This window comes from Ambystoma mexicanum, chromosome 2p (genome assembly GCF_040938575.1).
Source record: "Ambystoma mexicanum isolate Mex_15411 chromosome 2p, UKY_AmexF1_1, whole genome shotgun sequence".
NCBI classification, from domain to species: Eukaryota; Metazoa; Chordata; class Amphibia; order Caudata; family Ambystomatidae; genus Ambystoma; species Ambystoma mexicanum.
Window position 1 is genome coordinate 780,114,260 of NC_090923.1, and position 21,513 is coordinate 780,135,772.

A 21,513-nucleotide genomic window follows, 5' to 3' on the forward strand; every position below is an offset into this window, starting at 1 on the left:
GGGGTGACTACACCCCTCCCTCACATTCAGCCCACCTAGACACCCATGTGCCTTGTGGAGGGCTTCTGGGCAGAAGCCTGCCAAAGACAGTGAACAAAGAAGGCAAACCTAGTTTTCTGCGCAAATTAAAACAGAAGAAGGACTTTAACAAAAAGAAATGGCGAATAAACCCAACCGGAGCCAAAAGAAAGACAATTTGGTCAAGCGGGTTTATGTTCGAGGCTAATATAATAGCTAAGAACAGTACCACGTTTATCTAATATAATCGCTGTAGAAAAGTTAGGGTAGATACCACTGCCACCAGCCAAGTCTAAATGTTAAAAGAGCGAAACAATGCTCTAGGAGGTACAGATACAAAGGGATACATGTTAACCCTTTCCAGTACTCCATAGAAGATGGGGTGTACTGGATCTGTGGTAGATTGACTAAGTAAAGTTAATGGTTACTTTACCCTTTTCTGGGGGACAGTAGTCGCCTCGAAATGGAGTCGAGGGAAGTCTCAAAGACAACCCTGTGGCACTGCACTGAAGGTGCTGTGTGACACACAAAAAGAAGGGGGCTACTGAAGTGGTGTACTTCAGAGTCCACAATCAGAAAAACAGATAGAAGCACATAGCAAAACACAGGTAAGAGTAGGGGAAAAGCTCTCACTCTTACCAGGTGGAAAAAACAAACGCGTATCCGTGACATGAAATGCTACTGGGGCAAAACCACACTTAGCACCTGAGATACCCAGAGGAAGTTGGAGGCAAAAATCACAGGCAAAATTTTGGTTAGGCAGGCAGAATCAAGAAACACTCAGAGACAGGAGGTCAAAAGTCAAAGGGCCGGAGCTAGGGTCAAAAGACACCAAGGCCAGTTGCCGAAGATCACACGGTCAGACAGTTCACGATTCAACGTAGCCAAAAGTACTTCGATATTGTCAATGTTCAGAAGCAAAAGTTATAAGAAGGAGGGAAGACAAGGTCAAGCCTTGGAAATGAAGAAAAAGGGATTCACCCAGTTTCCTCAACAGAACACAGTACCTTGTTTCAGTGGTGCAGCTGGTGCCCTGGCAGTTGTTCCTGTTGGTTTCCCGCAGACCCACGATTCCTGGAGCTTTGTTGTGAAGGAGGACGTCTGAAGGGGGTCTGCACCACACAGGGATGAAGCAGGCAGCAGCGGCAAGGAATAAAAGGTGTGCTCCTTAAAAACAGGAGAGGCGACTCTCTGACTTCTAGCCCAAGAGACCTGTGTTTTATGCAAAACCCCCCCATTCTTGCAGCCTGGCTATCAAGCACCCAGCAGGGGGGTTGTCCAGCCTGGACAACTACCCTGGCCATTCATGACAAAGTGCACTTGGGTTTCCTAGGATACCCTGTGCAGGGGGTGACTACACCCCTCCCTCACATTCAGCCCATCTAGACACCCAGGCGCCTTGAGGAGGGCTTCTGGGTAGAAGCCCACCGAAAGACAGTGAACAAAGAAGGCGAACCTAGTTTGCTGCGCAAAGTAAGACACAAGAAGGACTTTAACAAAAAGAAATGGCGAATAAACCCAACCGGAGCCAAAAGAAAGACGATTTGGTCAAGCGGGTTTATGTTCGAGGCTAATATAATAGCCAAGAACAGTACCACGTTTATCTAATATAATCGCGGTACAAAAGTTATGGTAGATACCACTGCCACCAGCCAAGTCTAAATGTTAAAGGAGCGAAACAATGCTCTAGGAGGTACAGATACAAAGGGATACGAGTTAACCCTTTCCAGTACTCCATACAAGATGAGGTGAATTGGATCTGTGGTAGATTGACTAAGTAAAGTTAATGGTAACTTTACCCTTTTCTGGGGGACAGTAGTCGCCTCAGAAATGGAGTCGAGGGAAGTCTCAAAGCCAACCCTGTGCCACTGCACTGAAGGTGCTGTGTGACACACAAAAAGAAGGGGGCTACTGAAGCGGTGTACTTCAGAGTCCACAATCACAAAAACAGATAGAAGCACATAGCAAAACACAGGTAAGAGTGGGGGAAAAGCTCTCACTCTTGCCAAGTGGAAAAAAATAAACTCCAGAAATCCAGCAAAGCTGCTGGGGGACTCACTAGGTGAGGGAAATTAGCCATAATGAGAATCCTCCCTAACACTCGTCCCCCCAGACTAAGGGACAGGAGGATTTAATCCACTCCTGGATAGAACTCATACCTCTAGTCGGTTACAAACATCCCAGAGAGACCATCAGCATTTTGGTGTTGACTTCCTACTCTGTGCTCAATGGAAAAATCAAATCCTTGCAGTTAGATTGACGATCTGAGTAACTTTGGGTTTTCCCCTTTCATTTGCATCAGCCATCTCAAGGGTTGGTGGTCAGTCTGAATAGTGAAGGTAGATCCATACAAGTATGGTCTAAACCTCTTCAGTGCCCACACAATAGCAAAGCATTCTCTTTCTATTGTTGCCCACCTTCTCTCAGGATCCTTTAACTTCCTGCTGATGAAAAAAATGGTGTGTTCCCTACCTTTCTCATCCATTTGACTAAGGACTGCACCGATACCTACATTAGAAGCATCAGTTTGCACAATGAGGGTTGGTGATAGTCAGGAGCTCTTAGGACTGGAGCTTGACAGAGGCCTTTCTTTAGGCCTTCAAAGGCTTGATTGCACTCCTCATTCCACCTGACCTTTTTAGGAAATTTGGGAAAGGAAATGAAATTCAAGGGACAAGCTACGGTCCCATAGGTCTCTATGAAGTTCCTATAATACCCAGTGAGACCTGAGAAGGCTCTCACTTGGGTTTGAGTAGTAGGGATGGCCCAGTTGTGTACAGCTTGTACTTTGCTAGGCAGTGGCCTTATTTCACCTCCTCCTACCTCATGTCCAAGGTAGACCACTGAACTCTGACCAATTTGACATGTGCTTGCCTTTATGGTCACATGGGCCTGTTCAAGAGCCTGCAATACATAACCTGGGTGTTCAACATGTTCTTTCCATGTAGGGCTGAACACTGCAATGTCATCCAAGTATGCCATGCAGAAGTCCTCCATCCCATTCATTCAGAACTTGATTGACCATCCTCTGAAATGTAGCAGGTGAATTCTTTAATCCAAAAGGCATTACCTTTAATTGGTAGAGGCCAGCTGGTTGGAGAATGCAGTTTTCTCCTTGGCATGGTCTGTCAGGGCTATTTGGCAATAACCTGAAGTTAGGTCAAATGTGCTGAGGTACTTGGCTGCACCAAGTTTGTGTACCAGCTCATCTGTCCTAGGCAAAGGGTGGGCATCAGTCGTAGTGACTGCATTTAGAGCTCTATAGTCCACGCAGAATCTCAACTCCTTGGATCCTGCCTTTGCTACAAGCACAACTGGGCTAGACCATGGGCTAGTAGAGGGTTCTATTACCCCGAGCTCAAGCTTCTTGTTGACCTCATTCCTTATGTGCGATCTGTCATTGTCTGACATTCTGTACCCCCTGATTTTGACAGGCAAACAGTCACCAGTGTGTATGTCATGCTGGCCCCAAGGGGTCAAACCTGGTGAAAGTGAGAATAGGGAGGCAAACTGATTCAACAGTAACTTGCACTCATCCTGCTGGTCAGATGTGAGACTGGAAGAGAGATTAACTCCTTCCACTTGCTCATCTAAAGGTAAGCCTCTGAGGAGGTCAGGCAGAGGTTCACTCTCCTCCTCCTGAGCTGAAGCTAGAAGCAAAGCTCCTATGTCAGGTCTAGAGACATAAGCCTTTAAACGGTTGGTGTGAAAGACTCTGGGAGCCTCCTTAGGATTGCCTAAGTCCACCAGATAGTTCACCTCTCCAAGTTTACCCACAACCTTGCAGGGTCCTATCCATTTGTCCTGCAAGGCCCTCTGCCTTGAGGGGACCAAAACAAGAACATGCTTGTCTTGAGTGATCTCAACCATGTTAGCCTTCTGGTCATGCCAATGTTTGACCAGAGCTTGACCAGCCTGCAAGTTATCACTTGCCCCTGCCATCATGTGTGCCATTCTCCTCTGGAGACCTATCACATAGTCAGTCACTCTGACTGGCTTGGGGGAAGGAGCACTCTCCAACCCCTCCTTAATCAGGGCCAATGGACTTCTGACTGGATGGCCATAGAGAAGTTCAAAGGGACTGAATCCTACTCCCTACTGAGGGACTTCTCTATATGCAAAGAGAAGGCATGGCAGTAGAAGGTCCCACTTTCTTCTAAGGGGTTCTTCTAAAGCACCTATCATGCTCTTCATAGTTCTGTTAAACCTCTCTACCAATCCATTGGTTTGGGGTTGGTAGGCAGTTGAGAACTTGTAGGTGACTCCACAGGTTTTCCACATGGTTTGCATGTAGTGGGACATACAATTTGATCCCCTGTCAGATATCACCTCCTTAGGAAAACCTACTCTGGTAAAGATACCAAGTAGGGCCTTAGCTACAGCCGGAGCCGTAACAGTCCTCATAGGTATGGCTTCAGGAAATCTAGTGGCATGGTCCACTACAACCAGGATAAACCTGTTGCCTGAAGTTGTGGGAGGGTCACGAGGACCAACAATGTCAATCCCAACCTTCCCAAAAGGAATTCCCACCACTGGGATAGGCACTAAGGGTGCCACATTCATGGATCCACTCTTGCCAGAGGTTTGGCAAGTGTGGCAGCTTCTGCAGAATTTGTCTACTTCTGTACCTATCTTAGGCCAGTAGAAGTGAAGAGATAGCCTTTCTTTGGTCTTCTTAAAACTTAGGTGACCAGCCAAAGGTACCTCATGGGCTAACTGCAGAAACTGGAGTAACTGTATTCTGTTGTTGGAGGAGAGAGCTGCTATACCAGAAAGAACGTTCATCTGGGGAAACATTATCCTTGGCACTGCGAGCCACGGAGGGCTCTTGCTGAGGCACGCTCGCTTCCAGGAGGAGGCGGAGCCAACCGGCGACCACGTGGGCAATCACGTGACTTTGTGCAGCCTCATAGACCAGCCCAAACCGCCCTTGCGGTGTATTCTGTTGTTGGAGGAGAGAGCTGCTATACCAGAAAGAACGTTCATCTGGGGAAACATTATCCTTGGCCCTGCGAGCCACGGAAGGCTCTTGCTGAGGCACGCTCGCTTCCGGGAGGAGGCGGAGCCAACCGGCGATCACGTGGGCAATCACGTGACTTTGTGCAGCCTCATAGACCAGCCCAAACCGCCCTTTGCGGTGTATTCTGTTGTTGGAGGAGAGAGCTGCTATACCAGAAAGAACGTTCATCTGGGGAAACATTATCTTTGGCACTGCGAGCCACGGAGGGCTCTTGCTGAGGCACGCTCGCTTCCGGGAGGAGGCAGAGCCAACCAGCGATCACGTGGGCAATCACGTGACTTTGTGCAGCCTCATAGACCAGCCCAAACCACCCTTGCGGTGTATTCTGTTGTTGGAGGAGAGAGCTGCTATACCAGAAAGAACGTTCATCTGGGGAAACATTATCCTTGGCACTGCGAGCCACGGAGGGCTCTTGCTGAGGCACACTCGCTTCCGGGAGGAGGCGGAGCCAACCGGCGATCACGTGGGCAATCACGTGACTTTGTGCAGCCTCATAGACCAGCCCAAACCACCCTTGCGGCGTTAAGCCCGTCCGCGGAGTAAAGGGCGGTGCAGTCTATCTTTAGCTGGACTGTTTTGCTGCTGTTTGGCTCGGGGTGGCGCAGGAAGTCCGGCTGGGTCTTACTCACTAAGAAGAATCAACAGGGGTCAACTGTTGCTCTTAGCTGGACACTGGGGAGGAGAGACGGACTCTGGCTGCTCCTCAAGCCATCGGGCGTTCCCAAGGTGATGCTTTTTTTATATATGTGACACTGATTATAAAAGTAATTGACAAGCATTATATACTCTTTTAACCGCATATCTTTTGTTCCCAGCTATTGTTTTCATTGATTTTACGCATAGCCATTTCGGAGATATTATCATTAATACCTAGAGGCTGCGAGCTGTGCTCCCCTCTGTAAGTAACATAGTATCTGTGCTTTTACTTCTAACATGCCCGCACTTACAAGTGGGTTTGAAACTGTTGAGAACCAAGCACCTATAATAGTAGAGGTTCAACCTGGCTCCGGGAGGCTGAGTGAGGCACCTGTGTACATAAATTCTACTGGAAATATGCCTAACCCTATTTTAGCTGTGGGTAAGACTAAAGAAAATTCTATTTTAAGTGCTGAAGGGGGTCAGAGGGGCTCCTCTTCTACCGACCTCGTAGTGTCCGATGTCGTAGCTCCTAGCAATGGCGATATGGAGTTAGCAGATTCCGAATTTAATGGGGTTCATAGGGACATACCAGAATTTAGACAGGACCTTACAGATGAAGAATGCCTCCAACAAAGTTTTATTGGTACTAAAAGGGTAGTTCGCTATCACGCTTCTACCCCCCTTCAGAGGAGGATTTTGAATAGTAAAATACAAGCTGGAGAAGGTTTAGAATCGTTACCTTGGAAGGGTATAAACCCATCCGGATTCATGCAATTTTCGCATATTTCGCCAGCTACATTCATTTTTGAAAAGGAGAATAAGCATAATGTGCAGTCTTCCCTAAATTCTCCACGGTTAGAAACCCTTAAACTAAATGATGGGGGGGTTCATTCTAAAGGGACTTCTAGTCGCCCTAATTATAACCCCAATCAACCTATCGGGGAAAGCGATTTAGATGACTCTTTTTTTACAATGGCAGATGCTACGGGTGTTTTGCTTAAAGAAATTGTGGATTTAGAGATACCAGCAGGTAGATCTGTGCATAATGGAAAGGGGGCAAGGAGTCTATCAGAGGGTGCGCCTTCTTACTCATACCCATCTGATGAAAACAACTACATAACTGGGAATCAACTAGTGGGTACGCAACAATCTCTGGTTAAATCGACCATAGAAACAGACAAGTCGTCTACACACAATAAAATAGCCTCTACTCAAACTGACAAATGGGAGGAAACTATAGTGCAAATGGAAGACAAAGCAACGGATCCTCAGCAATTTCTACGAGAAAACCATGTAGTAGAGGAAGATAAACAAGAAACATCTGGTTTAAGTAGGAAGGAGAGAGGTGATTATTTGTTACCACTCCTATCGAACCTACACATTAGTCTAAATCTGGCCTTGAAAACGCTGGGGGAGTCTCAAGAGACTATGGCGGGCTCTATGATAGGGCAACAAGCGGCTTTCAATCAGCTGTTGTCTCGTCTGGCATTTTTGGAGGGAATAGTAGAGGGTAAGACCATGAATGAACATATTATTAAAGAACAGAGTCGATGTGACAAATTTAGAAAGGATCAGGACATAAGATTAACTACCATGGATGCAAAAATTACCACTCTGTTGGAAGTTATGCTCACAGGAGACCGCCCTAATTCATCTAAGAGAGAGCTAGGGGAACGTGATTCCCAGGGCCAAAGAGATAATGAGGACAACAATAATAATTACGGAAAGAAAATGGTTTCTCCCGATAGTCCTTCAACCCTCGTAGATGTCATAATGATGGCAACTGAAGGGTGCTGCGAAGATCAGGAGTTGGATAACCACAGTGCACAGATGCATACGAGAGTATCTCTTAATGACATAGAACCCTTGAACATCAGTAGTGAAGATACAAGATCCCCTCAATACACCACACCAATAAAAGGGCTAAAAAGCAAACATAAGATCAAACATAGAGAGAAAAAATCATCAAATCAAGAGCTGGAATTGGAGGCAAAGAGTAACAATGATGGAAGAGTGCCTGTGAATATTTCCGACTATAATATAAATGAGGTGCCCCAATCCCCAGTGGGTAGGCGTAAAAAATCTAAAAAGCAGGGGAGGACACTTAAAAAAAGCAAAAACATGCCCAATACAAAAATTAAAGGTAGAAATGCCAACCTTAAAGGAATTAGAAACATCCCGCTCCAGGAAGAGACGGAAGTTAGGGGGGGGTCCCAAGGATGCTCATAAGGAAGAGAGTCCAGTTCAGGGCGAGAATAATAAAGGCCCGGTGGCTAGTGGGGAAACTATTATAGACGCTAATAAGGAAAAGAATAACTTGCTGAAACGTGGCTTTGAGCTCATTCAAACCAAACAAACAAAGATGACAGCTTTTGGCACAATAATTAGCACCAAACACGCCAGAACATCCGTAGGCACACAACAAGTCAAATTCCCTACGATTTCCCAAGAAACACTGCCAGCTATAAGTAATACTACCCATCCCGTTAAGGGGACGACCGAATTGTTTGGGAGGGATAGTGGTTCTACCACTAATATTATGGGAAGAAACCCCCAAAATATACAACCCCCAAAACTACAAGATCCGGAAGGCGATGCTATGATCCCTTCTGGAGTAGATCACACAAAGAAGCAATCTACTGTGATTCAGGCCCCTACTAAGCTCTGTAGAGGGAAAATAGTGGGTTGGATTAACAATAATATAACAGACTCACAGGTTAACTTGAACAGAACTCATCTTTTAAATCTGTTTAAAAAGATCCCTGTGCTGCGAGCTATAACAACAGATGATATAGATGCCATATCTCTTCCTAACTGCAACAATCACAGAATGGTAAGTTGTTTTCATTCGGAAATGGAGGCAGATATGGTGCGTGCCCAAGAAAAAAACCTTAATTCTTTGGGCTATGATCTACTCTCATTAGCAGATAAGAAAGAGGCCAATAACTTTCTTGAATATCAGGAACCGAATAACAGTCAAAACAAACAAATTATTCAACTTGATAATAATAAATTAGAAAATTTGGGCCCAGGGTTGGCACTGATTTCAAGCCTCCTGAATAATAATCAGGATTGGTCATGGCTACAACCGGCACTCAAAACCTTGGAAACATTTAGACAAGATAAGGGGTGTTCCTAACTATATAGAGATTGAGGTGATCTCTTGGAATTCTTGTGGGGGAATCAATCTCAACACGTTTCTGAATAAAAGGGAAAATTATGTACGCCCCCGTATCTATTTCTTACAGGAAACTATGATGCTTTCAGATATGCACATAGGTTTCTATACTTTTTCTTCAGTAGCTACCAGGGGTCAGCTGGGCAGACCCAGCGGAGGCCTGATTATTGCCATCGATCGTAACTTGGGGTTCGTAGGTGAGGTGATATTTAGGAGTAACTGGCTTCTGTCTATTATGCTTTCTAGGGAGAATAATTTAGAGCCGATACTCCTCTTGAACCTCTATTGGAATCCGCTAAAAGTAGACATTGAGGAAGTGGAGGACTCTCTAGATATAATCTTGGGAAATTGGTTTGAGAAAGGGTTTGGAAATCGCATTATTTTGGGAGGGGATTTTAATTCAGCTTGTGCCGATGGTTCGGTGCTCAATGAAAGAGGGGTATTACCTAGACTTCTTAGTACGACTACAAAAAGAGGTATAAGGTGGGATAATTATTTAGATAACTGGGATTTGGGTCTTTTAGACCATGCCTTAGATTGGAATCTTCCTAAACATACTTGGAAAAGAGGAAGTAATAGCTCTAGAATTGATTTCTTTTATGTATCTAATGGCTGGAAGCAAGCTTGTGGAAAACTGTCACATATGGAGGTCGAGTTCAGTGATCACGTTCCGTTATGTTTTTCTCTCTCCATCCCCGACAAGGGTATTTATATCAATCCCATGTTGCAGGGTTTAGAGGTGGGAAACAATGGGAGATGGGTTACTTGGAATAAGAAAATAATTAAGAAATTTAATACCTTGGTGTTGGAAAATTTGTCAAAGGTGCAGCTTCAAAGTATCAGGGGGGATGACATTGAGTTGGGAGGTTCCTACTATAATATTATTTTGTCATGTGTTTATAAAATTAGTATGGCCAGAGATCTGGGGGTGCCGAAACCGAGGGTGCGGGCGGCTGATCCCAGAATTCAAAAAGCCAAGCATACTAAATATAGGGAAATCAAAGTCTTGAAAAAAGCGTCTATTCCTTTCGCGGAATTTAGGCTGAGAAAGAAAAAAATAATTCAGAACTACAAAAACTTTATCAAGTCTCTTAGAATGGATCACTATCACGAAACACATCAACTGATGATGTATAATCTATGCAAGGGCAGAGAGGTTAAATTTTGGTCTACCATCAACTCCATACTCACGCCTGCTAAAGATAAATTAGACTGCCCCATTCAAGCGGATGTGTGGACTCTCTTCTATAAGGCAAAGTTCGCTCTACCCTCTAATCTCTCTAGGGAACAGGATGTGAACTTAGGCCCTCCGGTTGTAAGTGAGTGTTTGTGGGATATAGAGGATATCAAATGGGCCATCAATAAGCTTAAACCTTCTAGAGCACCGGGCCCTGATGGTATTCCCCCTTTTGTTATAAAGTCGGCCCCGGAAATGTGGGCTAAGTTACTCAAACCCATATTTGATGATGTATTTAAATATCATTCCATCCCTAAAACCTGGTCGCAGAGCATTATAATTCCTATCCACAAAAAAGGGGACGTCCTAAATCCACAGAACTACAGGCCTATAGCACTGTTAGATGCAGCGAGCAAAGTCTTTGGTATTTTGCTTTTGAGGGACCTTAACAAGGTTATTAGAGGGAAGGCCTGCTATAATAAATTCCAGGTTGGTTTCAGAGAGGGCTTGGGAACCGACCTGAATGGGATGATTTTGGCTCATCTAAGAGATACAGTTCATCAAACTAAAATGGGAGATGTATACATGGCTTCCCTGGACCTCTCTAATGCCTTTGATGGGGTTATTAGAGCAAGATTGTGGACAAAAGTGTTAGCTATGAATGTTCCATGCAAGTTTGTCCAAATCTTGGCTCTTTTACATAGGAATACCTCCGTTAGGGTACGTTTATCACAAGAAGGTTCCCTATCCGATGCTGTTGATACTGAGGTTGGGGTCAAGCAGGGCTGCTCCCTTGCACCCATGCTCTTTAACCTGTACGTTAGCGATGTGGAGGACATGTGGCAGGGCCCTTCCATTGCTCCGGTCAGGTTGGGTAGCTTGGCTATCGAGTGGATGGCCTTTGCAGACGACTTTATCCTTTTTGATCGTACCCCGAGAGGCCTTCGCAGAAGGATGGTTATTTTTTACCAATATGCACTGGCGAATAATCTTTCCCCCAACGCTTTGAAATCCCAAACGATTGTAATTTCTAGGAAGAGAGTTGTCAAACCATGTATCTGGAAGATGGGAGATAACTCGGTGGAACAGGTTCAGGCCATAACCTATCTAGGTTATAATTTTTCCAACCAATCAAGCCTAAAGATGTGGAAATGGAATCTTGGGGAGAAAACAGCTAAACTAAAGAATCAGATGAAATTTCTGAGGGCAAAGGTCTGTAAATTTTCGCTTCTGCCTATTAGACGCTTCTATCTTGCGAAATGTGAACCGTTTCTTTTGTACGGTTTGGACATTTGTACAAAGGACTTGAGTTCATACCTAAATGTGATCCAGGGGAAACTGTGGAAGGAAGCAATGGGCCTTTCTAGGGCAGTCCCCAATTCCATTATTCGGCACGAGTTATGTCTCATATCACTTAAAGCCAGATACTTGTGGAGGCAACTCTCCTCTTTTAGAAAAATACATGATCCTCCGATAAACACCTTATATGAGTTGTTGAATAAGGTAGTCAAAACGGGGACGGTACTATCTATCAAGAGTTTTAGCGATAGAATGTTCTCTCTGTTGGAATCGCTGGGACTTTGTTTAGACGATCTGATTCAACGACCGGGATTAGTCAAAAAATCTTTATTTAGGTCAGACTGGGTAGACACAGTAAATGATATTGAGTCCCATGTTACCTACAAGGAGTATGCTAAATTTTTGCATGCAAGGGAATCGATTCCTCTATATATTCAAAGATTTCCTTGCCAGAGGGCGAGAACCACATTTATGAGTTTCAGACTAGACCAGATGCCCACCCTAGAAAGAATTTACCATTGGACCCATACAGAAAAAGGGTCGAAGGATAATTCTAAAAATCTCTCATGTCGATTTTGTGGAGCGACTGACATGACAGAAACACTTAGGCACCTTCTCCTGACATGCACCCATTTTGGGAATAAAAGATCTCTCTACTTTACAGATAGATTTGATGGGGATTGGGAAATGTCGAAGAATCTGTTCTGGAGTCGCTGCATGTGGGGTGCAAATATCTCCCTAATCCTCGCATTGAATTCACTCCTACTTAATGTTCAGGAGGAACTGGAAGCAAAAAATAAGGAATTCAATGAGTAGAGACTAGAGTGGACCTATGGTATATGAAATGATCTACGGTATATGAAATAAACTGTATATAATACGTATGGAATTTGATTTTATGTCTGGGAACGATTTTAAAGGCTGATAAATGTGTTGAAATTTTTTTTTATATATATAGATATTTGTATTTGTATATTTGTATATCTGTTCATAAAATGAAATGTATATTTTTCTATTTGTTTGTAATGCACTTTATGTTGTATAAGGTTTTATGTAAACTAATCATACAACAATAAAAAAAAAAAAAAAAAGAAACTGGAGTCGGTTCACTAGAAGTACTACAAGTATTCTGCAGTCTTCAGGGGTTGACTCAGTTGGTTCACTGTAGAAGAGGCCATCTTCCCAGTGTAACCTATACTTCCCAGGCTCAGTCCCATTGAGCTGAGAAGCTGCCTGTTGGCGAAGACCTTCCAAGGTAGGACAGTCTCTTTGTCCCTTACTGAAATCTTCTCTGTTGGGTCCACCTTCTGCCAGTAAAGACAGCAGCTCAGGATGGTCAACAGGGTCAAGATCTCCTACCAAGGTAAGATCGTCTTCTAGATCTGATTCCTCAGAATCTAGTTTGACCATACAGGTTGAAACTCAGACTCAGCCTAAGCTGGTGTGGGAGTCACAGGTATGACTTTGGACAGTCTCAGAGATGTCCTTCTGGGCACAGGAGTGCTTGCTGGTTTCTTGCTGGCAGACTTAGGTTTCCCTTTTGTCTTTTCTTGTCCTGCAATGGCAGTAAGTAAGTTCTGTGGACTTGGGGTTATAGCTTCCTCTATCATATCCCCAGGAGAGCCCCTTAAGGTTCTCTCCCTTGCAGACCTTGTGAGCTCCTGTTTCCTTCTGCTGTGGGGCATGGGGGTGCTGGACACAACTCCAAGAGTTTTAAGCTCATTACCCAACAGGACCCTCCCAGGTACGTTATTTTGCACACTTAAAGGTATCCTGACAGTCATGTCATTACACTGGATGAGAGCTGGTAACTGGGGACCCATTTGCACAGGGCCTCCAGCTAACTTGGTTAAGTGTTTGGGTGCCTTAGCAACATCTTCCACTTTGAAAAAAACATTCATCAACCACAGTTATGCTGGCTCCAGTGTCTCTGATGGCAGGGGTCTCCTGACCATTCACAAGAACACTATCTTTATAATACTCTTTAGTATTATCTGGGATTGAGTTATAGACATCTAAGTTCTGTTGTTCCCAAAGACCCAAGGACACTAAAGAAACACTAGCTGAGACTCTAATGGACTCAACAGCTAGTAGCCGAAAGTTTCCACTGGTCATAGGGACTTCATCCACCTGGGAGAAGGCTAAGGCGACAGTGTTGATCACTTAAGGTTTACCCTTACACTTGGGATCTCCTTTCACATGACCAGGCAACCCACAAACAAAGCATTTTTCAAACGCTCTCTGGAATGGGGGTTTGCCCTGGCCTCCATCTGGTGTGGAACCAGGTGGTACACTAGCCTGATTCGGTTTATCTTGTGGCTTACCCTGGTTATGTTTTGGGCTCTCTTTTGGATTGGAATTATTGGAATTCTCTTTGTTATCTTTCTTTGGCTGCTTCCCCTCATCCTTCTTCTGAGTAGCCCCAGAATCCTTTTGAGTGGCCCTGTTGGCAACCCACAAGTCAGCAGCCTTAGCTAGCTTTTAGGATCGTTCTCCTTTGAATCAGCCAAGTGCTGTCTAAGCTCAGGGGAACAGACATCAAAAATACACTCCAACATTACAAGATTCCCCAAACCTTCATAAGTGTTCACTTTGTAACCCTTAACCCAACCATTTAAGTTTTTCAAACATTCACACACCGAGGTAGCCCAAGGGTTACCATCATGCTTTTTGAGGGTTCTAAACCTCTTAAGATACTGGGAAGGGGTCTTCCAAAACCTAGCTATTAATGCTAGTTTCACACACTCATAATCCTGTTTATCCTCCTCCCCCAACTCCATTACAGCATCACTTACAAGAGGGGGGAGCCTAGAGAAAAGCCAAGGAATCAACTGATTCCCTGACATACCATAAATCCCATGATTATACTCAAACACTGCTAACGAATCCAAAATATCAAGTTTAGTCTCATACATACCAATCATTTCCTTTGGCATACAGGATCTCTTAGGGCTTGAAGACCTAGAGGACTGTGGGAGAGAAGCATTTTCTAGAGACAGTTTCTTCATTTCTAGTTCATGGTTTCTCTGAGCCTTAACTCTTGATGTTTCATGGCAGTTTGTGCATCAATACGTTTTACTTCTGATTCAATTCTAATTTTCTCCAGTACAATAAACTCAGGAGTAAGTGTAGGACCTGTGGGGGTACCTGTGGACAGAGGTTGTGCATTCTGAGCAGGCAAGGGAGATGCAGAGTTTCCTAGCAAGGACTCATCTACTTCTTCACAATTAACACTCTCAGAATCAGAAACATCAAAATCCACATTTGCTGGAGTGGTAGGTCCTTCTGACCCACTCTCCAGGCTTTTTCCCATTAACTTTGCAACCAGTTCAGATTTCTTTCCTTTAGCAGAGATATTCTTATCCTTACACATGGTTCTCAGAACCTCAGCAGTATAGAGTAAAAGACTCTCTTCAGTGTAGTTTTCCATATTTGACATGATTTCTTAGTTAAATAGAATTAGTGGTGTTAGCCTTGTGGTTAGTTGAACCCAAGCAACAGCAGCACTCTAAGTGTAATCACTCTACTTCCAAATCCTCACCGCTGTACACCAGTGTTAAGCAGAATCCTGTGCAGTGCCCTTAGCGACCACTACACACAATAAAGACTACAGGTAGCAGTACAAGTTTTACCTTTGGTACAAGCCTGTACTACTATGTCAGAGAGGTAGCAGTGGCAGAGCAGCCAGGCTTATCTCAAGAGTATATGAGCAATAGCAGAGATTACACAAAGGGACCACAAGTACTGTGACTCAAGCAACCACTGACTCAAGGTTTCAGGTAGAAAAATATAAGTACATTTATTTTTAAACCATTCGTTATAAACACAACACTTCTATTAAACTTCAATAAAAACCACACGTAAAATATACTACAACTAACCAATCCACTTTGTACAGTGAGTCTCAAGGTAGGTACACTGTGTTTGAATGAACCTGTGTTAGGAACAAAACACATTACCGCAAATACAATTGTGATCACTTTTTGACAGTTCGGTCTACTAAACAAACGCGTATCCGTGACATGAAATGCTACTGGGGCAAAACCACACTTAGCACCTGAGATACCCAGAGGGAGTTGGAGGCAAAAATCACAGGCAAAATTTTGGTTGGGCAGGCAGAATCAAGAAACACTCAGAGACAGGAGGTCAAAAGTCAAAGGGCCAGAGCCAGGGTCGAAAGACACCGGGGCCAGTTGCCGAAGATCACAAGGTCAGACAGTTCACGATTCAACGTAGCCAAACGTACTTCGATATTGTCAATGTTCGGAAGCAAAAGTTATAAGAGGGAGGGAAGACATGGGCAAGCCTTGGAAATGAAGAAAAGGGGATTCACCCAGTTTCCTCAACAGAACACAGTACCTTGTTCCAGTGGTGCATCTAGTGCCCTGGCAGTTGTTCCTGTTGGTTTTCTGCAGACCCACGATTCTTGGAGCTTTGTTGTGAAGGAGGACGTCTGAAGAGGGTCTGCACCACACAGGGATGAAGCCGGCAGCAGCGACAAGGAATACAAGGTGTGCTCCTTAAAAACAGGAGAGGCTCTTCAGGTGGCTATCCGGACCACTACAGCAGTGTGCAGTGATTTCGACCACGGAAGAGGATCCTCTGGCTGTAGAAGATGAGCTGGTTATCCCCACCAAGCTCAAGGGAAGAAGACTCCGGACTGGATCTTCTCTGAGTCGTTGAAGGGCAGATAGCTCAGGACTGCAGCAGGGGTTCACCGGGACGGGGTAGTTGCAGCAGCCGTCGTTCTCTCCGCTTCTCTTCGGTTCCTTGTAGTTCCAGTGGCGACTCTCTGACGTCTAGCCCAAGAGACCTGCCTTTTATGCGAAAACCCCCCATTCACGCAGCCTGCAGGGGGGTTGTCCAGCCCGGACAACTACTCTGGTCAATCATGACAAAGTGCTACTTGGGTTTCCTAGGATACCCTGTGCAGGCAGTGACTACACCCCTCCCTCACATTCAGCCCACCTAAACACCCATGCGCCTTGAGGAGGGCTTCTGGGCAGAAGCCTGCCAAAGACAGTGAACAAAGAAGGCAAACCTAGTTTGCCGTGCAAATTAAAACACAAGAAGGACTTTAACAAAAAGAAATGGCGAATAAACCCAACGGAGCCAAAAGAAAGACAATTTGGTCAAGCGGGTTTATGTTCGAGGCTAATATAATAGCCAAGAACAGTACCACGTTTATCTAATATAATCGCGGTACAAAAGTTAGGGTAGATACCACTGCCACCAGCCAAGTCTAAATGTTAAAAGAGCGAAACAATGCTCTAGGAGGTACAGATACAAAGGGATACAAGTTAACCCTTTCCAGTACTCCATAGAAGCTGGGGTGTACTGGATCTGTGGTAGATTGACTAAGTAAAGTTAATGGTAACTTTACCCTTTTCTGGGGGACAGTAGTCGCCTCGAAATGGAGTCGAGGGAAGTCTCAAAGACAACCCTGTGCCACTGCACTGAAGGTGCTGTGTGACACACAAAAAGAAGGGGGCTACTGAAGTGGTGTACTTCAGAGTCCACAATCAAAAAAACAGATAGAAGCACATAGCAAAACACAGGTAAGATTGGGGGAAAAGCTCTCACTCTTGCCAAGTGGAAAAAAATAAACACCAGAAGTCCAGCAAAGCTGCAGGGGGACTCACTAGGTGAGGGAAATTAGCCATAAATGAGAATTCTCCCTAACAAGCTTTTATTGTCTAAGGTAGAGCCTTTTCTTTCCTTAGGTTCTAATGTTTTTCCATTTGCAAAGAATTAATTGATCAATCATGAACCATAGGAGGAGACAAATTGGAGATTCATGAAGGGTAGCCTGCATGCGTAGAGTTGACGTATTTGAGGAGAACCTATACATCTTACGATAATGACATTCAAGGACAAAGCGTGGTATTTAGTTTTGTATGGGTATATGTGTGGTATTTTCATTTAATGCGTGTTGTAGACTGCAGCTACCAAATGGGGGCTATTGGTTTGATTTTAATAGGAAGCCAAGAATATATATTTGACTTTGATATTAGGGGTGGAAAAAGAACACAGTATACCTCTTGGTGAGGTTATGTATTTGCAAACTATAATAGATTTATTCCAACCAGGGGACAATAGTGTAACAACTGTAATATTTACATGCCAAGCTGGGAAAGATTTGGGACGTTTTATTCTTTACCTTGTATTTAACTTTGTGATGTCTTATTTATCAGGCTGTTAAGTCTGGCTGTTAATGTAATACTACAGTATTGTTGTATTTAATATGTATTATAAAGACTATCAGACTTAATATACGGTTTCAGTTTCAGGTGGGACTGTTTAGTTAAGTTGCCACTAACCGTTTGCCTTCACAGGCGATTAACTTCTGGACTTGGTACCAGTACTTGTTCCACAGTGGAGGTATTTATGGTATAACCAATAGAGCATTTGCTGGTGTTAAACATTACTAGGCCTCCCAGATGTTACAACACGCGCTTGTGCGCTGTAAGGTGTGTGCATGCCCAATCTCCTGAATTCATACAGGTAGCTACCAAGTCAGTTCAGTCCAACATTATTCAGTGATTTCCACCCCAATGCAAGGACATTAAGTGCATATAGGCAAAAGAGGAGTGTTATGGCACGATTCTGGATCCTAGCTGTAATCAGATCCACAGTCCTGTGATGTTCATCTCCAATCCCACTTTCATACCTCAGCAATCTTCAGCGAGGCATATCTGGAAGTTACAGCAAGGAATTGTGGCTCCTGTAGTTTGTAGCCTGCCAGAATCCAACTCTCCCCCATTGCCCTCAGTGGGGTGGGGGTGGGAATTCCCAACAGTGTGATACTCCAAATGCAAGCATTCATAACCTGGGTGGAGCCCTCTTAGAGTCCCAGAGTTCAGTAACATGTATAGACAAAAGAGGAGAGGTAGGGATACAACACTGGGGTCCAGCTGCAATCGGTTTTAAGGTTTTATGTTTTTGTTAACATTATTACATTAGTTCTTCCTGCTTTTTAGGTTTAGATGTATACAATTTATATTTCCAATGCCAAAAGGAGAATCTTGCCTTCAACGCATACCTAAATCAGAATACTTGTTTCTTTTGGTAATGCTTTTTTCCACTTTGTGAAGATTTACATCAGACAAATTTGGATTCGATATGACCAGTTCCTTGATCAATATAGGTGGTCTTTTCGACTCCTTGACACCCGTCTTTTCAAACCTCTCAATGTCTTTATTTTAAAAGCATCCTCTGAGAGTGCAGAATGATGGAATGGAAGTGCTGATGACTTTAAAGCAAGAGTTAATTTTGTGTCTACAAACTGTGAGCGCCCAGATCAAGATACCTCCTTTTCAATTTCACTGTTTCTACCAGCTCCAGATTCTCACTTTATGAGCTAACACAGAACAACACAACACACGGCCTTTGCGATATTTAACACATACTGCAGGTAAGCAAGTCACATCTGTAAATGGCGAGGTATGGAAAATAGAAGTTTAACTTCCACTGTATGATCAACTTCTGCGAATCGCCCACACCTCTCAAACTAACAAATACTCTGTGGACCACTACATCCCCTGGATATGGCATGTAATCCTAATTAGAACCCTGACAATCCTTATCAATGGTGTCCTCGTTCCCCAGGAATTAGTCAGAAATCGCTGTTCTCAAACCTTAAGTGACAACAAATGAGGGACTGATCTTCTCAATATAGCTACTGCTTTGGAAAGTGCAGGCATGGTTGCCTTAAGAGGATCATGTTCCTACTGTTTGTGTTACAAGTTAAGAAATGCATGAAATAAATGCAACGTAAGCATACCTGCAGAGAATGGCATGAAGGAAGGATTCAACTGGAATGATCCGTTTTCATCCAGAAAATTTGTGGGGTCGAAAATCTCAGGTTTTTTGTATTTTGTCGGGTCAAAATGCAAAGAAGTCAGTAGAGGAATGAACATGGTGCCCTAAAAAACAAATATGAGAGCATCACAACATGGCAATACACCTAAACATTTACCCAAAACAGACAAGGATGGAGATCATTTTACAAAATCATGGGTACAGTTAAAAGAGGAGAGAGTTAGTGAAAGAGAATATCTGATTGTCCTGCCAACTGCCAAGGCTCTGGTATAAAATGGCCAAAATACTATTTGTTCATTAATGATACCTCCTGCGCCATATATATGAATTATGGGTTGTTTTACAAAATGTACAAAATGTAATCCAATCATGTGTGTTGTAACAGTTCACGTGCCTGCAGAACTTTCATGGCTGGGGAAGTGTAGTGATGGGTTGTCTCTCCTGCCTGTCCAATGAGCTTCAGAGCTGTGATGATGTGACAACGCTGACACGGTCCCCAGATCCAGGCACACACTACAGAAGCCCATTAAGAAGATCCACCATTTACGTTAGGGAAAGACGGGGAGTGGAATACGCACCAAGAGAGCTAAAGTATTATGCAGCGCCTTCTCCCCGGCAAGACCTGCTGAAAGCAGAGGTGGCCGTCTTAGTGGTGATGCACACCAGCCCAGGAGGTTCCCTCCCTGCCAAGCTTCCCAGTTCCATGCGTGACACATAGAGCCAATCTTCCTTTTTGTCTTCCAATTGTATGCTGGAACTTGTAGTTTCTTTTTTTCCATTGCAAGGGCGGGCCTTCAAGTCCCAGTATGCAGTGCAAAAAAAAAAAAAAAAACACAGGACTTGCTCAAAGATTCCAACTGGCACTATTAAACGTGGCAGCTATGAGGCTCTAGCCCCATCCCCTCTTAAGGCCTTCCCACTTGACACAATTCATTGCGTAAGTGCTATTTATTTACACGAGAATGTCGCTGGGAGAGAGGCTTTCATTTGCAGGAGCCTCTAGTCACTGGATAAAGGATATTTGCAATTGAGATATGCAGTAGTCAGAAATCACGCCAGTGGGCATTCGTGCTTTGAAACAGAGATATATGAAGACTTAAGGAAGCTTTGGGAAGAGGTTTTCGTATACAAGGTGTGTCTAAAGGTGGATACAAGATTTTGGTGCCAATCAGACCAACGGTAGAGGAGGAGATACATATTCCAATGAACATCAGTGGGACAGATATAGTGCACACTTTGATTTTCAGATACAGATTAGTGGGGTTTCATTGGTAGATAATGGGAAAGTGTTTTTCAGTTAAGTGTATTTCAATACTTACCTACTTGGCTGAAAAGTTACAAACTGAGGCATTTGTCGATTGATAATATCTGGGCTGGTATGTCCCTGGTAAAGAGAGCAACCCTGCAATACACAGTTACCACTGACCTACAATCTGGTGAGGAAAGATCTACTTGAGATTAGTAATTTTGTTTGCTTCGAAGTAGAGGATTAGAAAGTTAAATGTTGCAATATTATTATCGCTTCAGCCCGTGCCCAACAGGCTGAGCTCTCCAGCGACCAAATCTGTGCTACACTTCAGGCCCATCAAACGCGTTAAAATGCTGCTGTAGTTTACCCAAAGAAAATCAGCCTGCAGGAGGAATGTGGCAATGTAAATCACTTGCCACGATATGGGGGATGGTGTGTCCGAGCAAGTGCAGGAAGGTGCGATGCCACGATGAGCCAGGTGTTGCAGCTCTGAATGAATAAAATAAAGTAAAACCACCTGACCAAGGACACATTCCATTGGATGCACATACCACGCACAGACCTCACATGGCTGTGCTACTGTTAAAAGATGACATGATATCTTGTATTTGTATCGTTTCAGAGCGTGACGAGGCAAGGGAGGACAAAACAATGATCTTACTAGGCCCAGTGACATTGAGAACGTGCAAGTGCAATGGAGAGGGACGGGCGAAGTGGAGGGTGCAGGGGGGAGTGGAAAGTGCTGAACACGTGATGTAACAACAACGGGTAGTGCAGCCAGCAGGTGGTAAGTGTGAGAATAAGGTGTACACAACTGGTGTCTGATGAGTTATGGAAGGCGAACTGTAGGGTTGCAGATACAGACCCAAGTGCAGGGGTTGCCAGGAGGCAATGCGGGTATGTGGCTGCGAGGGCAGGAACCTGAGCCCGAAATCAAAGGTTAACCAGGTGCCCGGTGCCAAAGCAGACAGAGTATCAGGGGAGAGGAATAGCGAAGGTCTTAAGGTGCTTCATAAACCGAAGATGGTTCTCCTCAAGTTTCAGAGAGGCAGGGAGGTTGTTTCAGAGGGAGGCCCCAGCCGAGGAAAGGGATCTACCCCCAACTCGTTGCT

At 44.2% G+C, this 21,513-nt stretch overlaps 1 protein-coding gene across 1 annotated transcript in view; it reads right to left on the reverse strand.

Moving 5' to 3' along the window:
- LOC138566787 (cytochrome P450 2F2-like) overlaps positions 1–21,513 on the reverse strand; it is a 646,300-nt gene that overhangs the window by 47,663 nt on the left and 577,124 nt on the right. The window contains exon 8 of the mRNA XM_069644441.1: positions 19,115–19,256. Coding sequence (XP_069500542.1) covers positions 19,115–19,256 — 142 coding nt within the window. The remainder of the gene's footprint in view (positions 1–19,114; positions 19,257–21,513) is intronic.